The sequence below is a fragment of the Orbicella franksi genome, chromosome 6, assembly GCF_964199315.1.
Source record: "Orbicella franksi chromosome 6, jaOrbFran1.1, whole genome shotgun sequence".
Taxonomy (NCBI): domain Eukaryota; kingdom Metazoa; phylum Cnidaria; class Anthozoa; order Scleractinia; family Merulinidae; genus Orbicella; species Orbicella franksi.
Window position 1 is genome coordinate 19685885 of NC_138150.1, and position 6032 is coordinate 19691916.

General features: G+C 40.6%; 1 protein-coding gene across 1 annotated transcript; it reads left to right on the plus strand.

The window, feature by feature from the left end:
- The first annotated feature begins 2283 nt into the window (after nt 1–2283).
- LOC145491195 (putative G-protein coupled receptor No18) lies at nt 2284–6017 on the plus strand. The gene has a single exon (XM_081470345.1). The coding sequence runs from the start codon at nt 3097–3099 to the stop codon at nt 4222–4224; it is 1128 nt and encodes a 375-aa protein (XP_081326471.1). The 5' UTR covers nt 2284–3096; the 3' UTR covers nt 4225–6017.
- The last annotated feature ends 15 nt before the right edge of the window (nt 6018–6032 follow it).

Here is a 6032-nt window from a genome sequence, read left to right on the forward strand (position 1 = left end):
AGGGTAGTGTGGGCGGAGAGCTTTTCGAAAACTCTCTTCAAGCCGCAGGAATTTGAAAATGCCGGCTTTTCGTTTCGTGTGGACGAAAAACATTTTGAAAACGGGACTTTTAGAATTGAAAACGATGACGTCACGATAATCACGTGATTTCCTTGACCGAGTTTTACTCAAACACAAATCCAAAATGACCGGTGATTGTTGCGCTATTAAGGTTACAGTATACCTTCGGGTTGACAATTTTCTTCAAATTTGGATTTTTGGGTCAAAATAGTGGTCGAAGAATAATCTCTAATTTCTGAAAAAAAATTTTGAAAAAGGCTAAATATTGGCGGAGAAATGGCGGTTTTACGTTTTCACCGGAAGTAAAAGTTTACCTCTTGATTGACAGCCCTATGGCGCGTATGCAATCAACCGAGACGATTTTCGCGGGAATTACCTATATGGATGTCACGAATTGACTACTCAGTTGATCAACATTGTTGTTCTAACTACCCAGCATTTTTGATATTAGGCGTGTCTCTATTAAGTTATAAGTAAACATAGACCACGTTTAAACCATGGACCGGTTCGAAAAAGCGAAAACAACGAAGAACGAATGAAAGTACATCAATGAGTGAAGAAGCGAAAGTTCGCCACGCGGATAAAGCTATAGTTATCGTATAAGGCGGGCAAATATTCGTGGTAAGAGAAAAGAAAGGTTCTGTAAAAGTTTCGGAACTTGACAGCAATAACAGGGATGCTGACAGAGACTCTTCTGATGAGTCCGATATCGACGAATCGTCGGACTCATTGAGACCATTTGAAATATTATCCATGCACAGTTGCCCACACACAGTTGCTCTCCGCGCCGTCTTTTGTTTGTTTCCTTCGCTCAGCCACTCTAGCGTTCGTATCCTTTTTAGTCTTCCCCATTTTGCCAGACCAGCTTCAAGAAAAACCGAGCTACAGAAAAATTATCCCTCTGCCTTCGGTTCCTTGAGCGCATTGCGAAACACAAGAGTTTTTTATTCGCGTGTAAATTTCACCAGGAGGTTAACGGTAGTAAAGTTTCCCTTCACTGATTGGCTTAGTTATCTGAGAACCCAGTTGAAGGCGTTTGTGGGCGGAGTTTGTTTGCGAAGCAGAAAATTTTTCTTAGCGCTGTTTTCTCGAATAAATTTTTTCACTTGAAGCAGACACTTTAAAGAGTTATAACTCAAAGGGAATTTGTTCAATTGCTCTTAAATTTGGACAGTGGCTAGTTTAACATATAAACTACAAAAGCGTGTCTGGGAATTGTTAATTTCGAAATACTTTTTCTTCGAGAGCGATTTTTGTACGATCACTCCACATTTTTTTAATCCTATTTCGAAAATGTTCTGTAACTTTTTACTGCAATCGAATATGCCAAAACGCAGACACGTTTTTTAAGCGCTTTGGGCCCTGAAACCGAGGAAAAAATTAAATTGGCGAAAAACGAAATTCGCTTTGACTTGTAGCTTTCGAGAGGTGATTCGGGCGCTCGCATTTAGTGGTCGTGAAAAATTCGACAATTCACTTTCTTTCAAAATTCTTGGTATAGTTTGATAGCCAGCTCCATAAGCTTTAATTTGATATAGGGATTTAGGTATCTAAAGCTTAAACTGCACGCGCTACATCGCTTGCGCGCGAGACACCCCTGAAGGTATACTGTAACCTTAAATGGTGGAAAGAAAACATTTGATGCGTTTTCAGAGTGAAACCCCCCGTTCGTAAATTCCCTAAGAAAAACTAGTAGATTCACGAAAGGAACCGAGTGTGTTCAGCAGTTTTTCTTGACCACAAAAGTACATTATTTGCTTAGAAAACAAAAGAGCACCATCATCTATTTGGTTTAGAATACAGCATAAAAAAGGGAAAATATTTACATCTGAGTAGGGGACATTAGTGCATTCAAAGAAATCATACACGCTCAGCTCTAGTGGCGGATATACAGCAGCTTTGTTCAAAAGGGTTATAATTACTAAATTGTCGTGTTGGCTTATTAATTCAATAAGCTGCCTTTCCATAACGCCCCCTTGCGAAACCCACGTCGTATGCCACGAAAGTTTTTCACAGGATGTGAACTTTAATTAAAGATAATTTCCACCTAGGCCATCTTTCAAATCCAAGAGGTGAGTGTTACCGTATATCCTTAGTTTACAATGCGAGCAACCTTTGCCGTTCTATCAGCATCGGCAAGAAACACGTACGCTTTTTAGTCTAATGGTATATCAGCCAGGTGGTTTTTATCTTTCCAAAGAAACTAATGAGCCAGCCGGTGGCCGAGGGGGGGGGGGGGGGGTGAACTCCCATGTGAAAAGGTCGGGGATGCTTGTTGTCTCGCTTAGGGGTGTAAATCAAGGATTCTGGTCTCACTAAGGGTGTTCAAGACGAAACGCCATTATTTTTAGCCGAATCTTTTAGGGTGCACTTCAATGTGGACAGAATAATAAAAAACGTTTTTTTCCCTTTTCTAGGCTCAGATTTCACCACTCTTTCCAGTCCAGTCTACTAGCGAGGGCTCCCCAGTTTCCTGAACAGCGGCTGGTGATCAAGCCTATTCCGTTTTAAGTGGTATCTTTTAGGGATCAAATAAAGCCCTAGCCACGCTCAAATTGGTTTCCTTTAGGGGGTTAATTCAATTTTTCCCACGAGCATCCCCGACCTTTTCCTATAGGAGTCCCCCCGGAGCCAGTGGTTCATGCTGAAGAGCCGTCAATTTCTCCCGTGGCAAATACATTTGGATTTATTGTGGTACATGTATAAACCTTAATTGTTTCCTCACTGACTATATAGTCTCTCGATCAAATGCAAAACTAAATAGTCTTCCTAAAGTGTATTTTCATTCAAATTGCCCATTTGATCGAAAGGAAACAAAGTAAGACTTTCAAAGCATTTAAAAGTTCGCGTACCTTGTTTGTGAATTCAGTCACAGTGAGATCTCTACTAGTCCTCTTTTGCTGGACGACATTTTCACAACTTTTTTTTCTCGTTTTCTAGTGAATTGAAGTAGAGAAGTTGAACACAAGCTTTTACGGTCGAGCGAAAACACTAATTTATTATATACTTTTGATTTCCGGATTTTAAAATTCCGTAATGTCGCTAAGTCTGCTAGCCACAGTTTCAGAGGTAACGATCCTCTGTTTCATTTGTTTAGCGGTCCTGATCGGTAACTTGAGCTTATACATCATCGTTTACAAGAACAAAGATCTTCAAACAATCACTAACTTGTACATTCTAAACCTGGTCGCGGCAGACATCATGGTGTCAGTTCTAAGCATTCCGTTCACTGTAGTGACGGTCATTACAGGACGCTGGCTGTTCGGTGACACAGTTTGTGTGGCGCTTGGCTTTTTCACGATTTTATCCTTCATTGCATCTGTGATGTCTCTTGGTATGATCGCCATCAACCGATATTTTTACATCGTCAGGTGGAACACTTACAAAACGACTTTCTCGAAGAAGAAAAGTTTGCTCTACGCTGCTGCAGTGTGGGTAGTGTCGGTATCTTTGGCTTCTCCCCCGCTTTTCGGCTGGGCAGAATACCGCTTCATTCCTGGAAAATCCTACTGTTTCGTTTACTGGCCTTCAAATGCGTACTTTATGTACTTCATGATCACAGTCTGCTTTTTCGGGCCTCTTTCCGTGATGGCTTTTTCGTATTACAACATTTTGACGTTTACAAAGACTTTGAAAAGGCGAATTGCGGTTTCAAGGAATAACCTCACACCACCGCCTCAACAAAAACAGCCTGATCCTGCTGACAGAACCTGTCTCCATGAGATTACAGTAGTAAAGGAAACTCAAACCAGACACAATCCAGAGAGTGAGCTACACTTAAACATGGCGGAGAGACCACATATCAACGGACAAAGCCATTGCAAACTGGATTTGAAATCGAAATCCGACGTGTTTCAGCTAACACCGGAAGAAACTAAGATGACAAACACAATTCTTCTCGTAGTGGCGCTGTTTGTCATTTGTTGGGCTCCATTTGCTATAACCATGTTTTTTGATGTGTATTATCCCAGGCCCTTACCTCGCGCCGTCGATATCGTATCATTGCTTCTTAGCTATCTGAACAGTATGTGCAATCCTATTCTGTATGGATTGCGTAATTCAGCTTTCAAACAAGGATTTCTAGATCTGTACTCGAGATTTCTACCCAAACGGTACCGACCTACTCATGTAACACTTCTAGAAGTGAACGCAAATGCGTCTTAGTGACGTGGGAGCTGCAAATGTCGCGATGATTAATCCATCATGGGTCTTAGAATTCTCTTAAAAAAATTAGAAATTAAATGAAACTTAATTGGAATGTAACATTTTGCTCTTAATTTTCTGGTTAGTAAATGGTTTGAACCCAGGAGTATCAGTAGTTCGTGTAGTGTGATCGTCCGGGTGAGAGTAGCTCTGAAAAGAACTGTTGTTGGTGACTGACGTTTCGACAACCTAAGCGGAAGTCATCTTCAGAGTCAGGTGAATAGTGTTTGTCAGTCGATGATGTTTTAAGTCTGGTCCGTTGAACATGATTGGTCAGTTTAGCCATGATGGTATTGGCTGTAAAGTTTGTCACTTAACAGATGTCAACAACTACCGGCCCCTACAAACGACTTATCCATGACGGAAACGAAACCGACAAACGGACTTCCAACAGACCGACTTAATTTGACTAACAATAGACGGACCAAAGAGCGACCAATTTGACTAACAATAGACGGATCAAAACCCACCAATGACTGATGACAAACTTGGAAGATGACTTCCGCTCAGGTTGTCGAAACGTCAGTCATCAACAACAGTTCTTTTCAGAACTACCCTCACTCGAACTAAGTTTCTGGTTATTAGGTAATTGAAAATTTTTTGAACATCAATAAAAAATAAATAAACAATGGAGGACTTCAGTTCTTTATCGATCTTTACGAAAGGAATTTACAAATGGCGAAGAAATGTGAGAAATTGGAAACGTTTCTCGGAAAACCCTGACACCTTTGATATAGTTCTCTCCACCAACGGCCAGAAAATCCTCAATGATTTTACAAGAAAAGTCTTATGTCAATAAAAGGCCAATTTGTCCATAATATCCGGCCAGTTTAACACAGTCTTTATGTATAATGTAATTAAACAATGCCAAAATTTCTCATTTATCGAGGTGTTAACGACGTGAAAACTAGACTGTACAATCAAACAACTTGAGTTGTATTTTTTTCCGGCCAATACCAGTGAGTCTGACTGTTGTTTCTCACGGAATGACCTGACTCTTACAAAAATCACAAACGTAAACACTCAAAAACACACAACGGCCCACACATGGCATGCTTGCGCACGTACTGATAACAAATACCGCAGACTAGTTTGTGTGGCGTAGCACTGACATTAGTTTCAAAATAATGTTTGTACACTTAAAATACTTTGAATTGGAAATTTCCAAGTCTTCCAAGTGGATGCATGAGCGAAACGGAAAATTAAAGAGATGCATCATTTGCCCAGTCAAGAGTACAATCAAACCTAAGCCAAGCAATGCATAGTTACGCCACGCAGCACTGATGTTAGAAGCTGAAAAGAAGAAAATTAACTCCAAAGTGATTTGGAGTGCTAAATATCAAACCAAGTATTTCCTTGGAAACATTAGCCCCAGAAAGGATTGAAATGGGGGACCAGATGAGGACAAAGTCCTGGAGGGGGGGACCCCCATACAAAAACTGATGGGGGTGTTAGAGGGAAATCCCTAAGAGGTACCAAGGTCCTGTTTTGTGGGCGTGGCTTGATATTTGTTCACCCCTAAGAGGTACCAATTCTAAAACAACGCATTAAACAATCGAACATGAGCAAAAATGGTGGCCAATGACGAAGATATAAAGAAACATTGCGAAGTACAAACCGGTCAGTGGTTTATAATGATCTATAACGGCTAAAAATTTGTTTTCAAAACATGCCGTCGTGACGTAGCTTCTTTAAAGACCAAGGTATAAATGAGCAGTATAAATATGGGAGTAATGGGATTGTCTTATAAAACAGAAAAGTACCTGAGT

What these genes read in the sequence shown, in the direction of transcription:
- LOC145491195 (XM_081470345.1), top strand. Translation starts at nt 3,097, where the DNA reads ATGTCGCTAAGTCTGCTAGCCACAGTTTCAGAGGTAACGATCCTCTGT.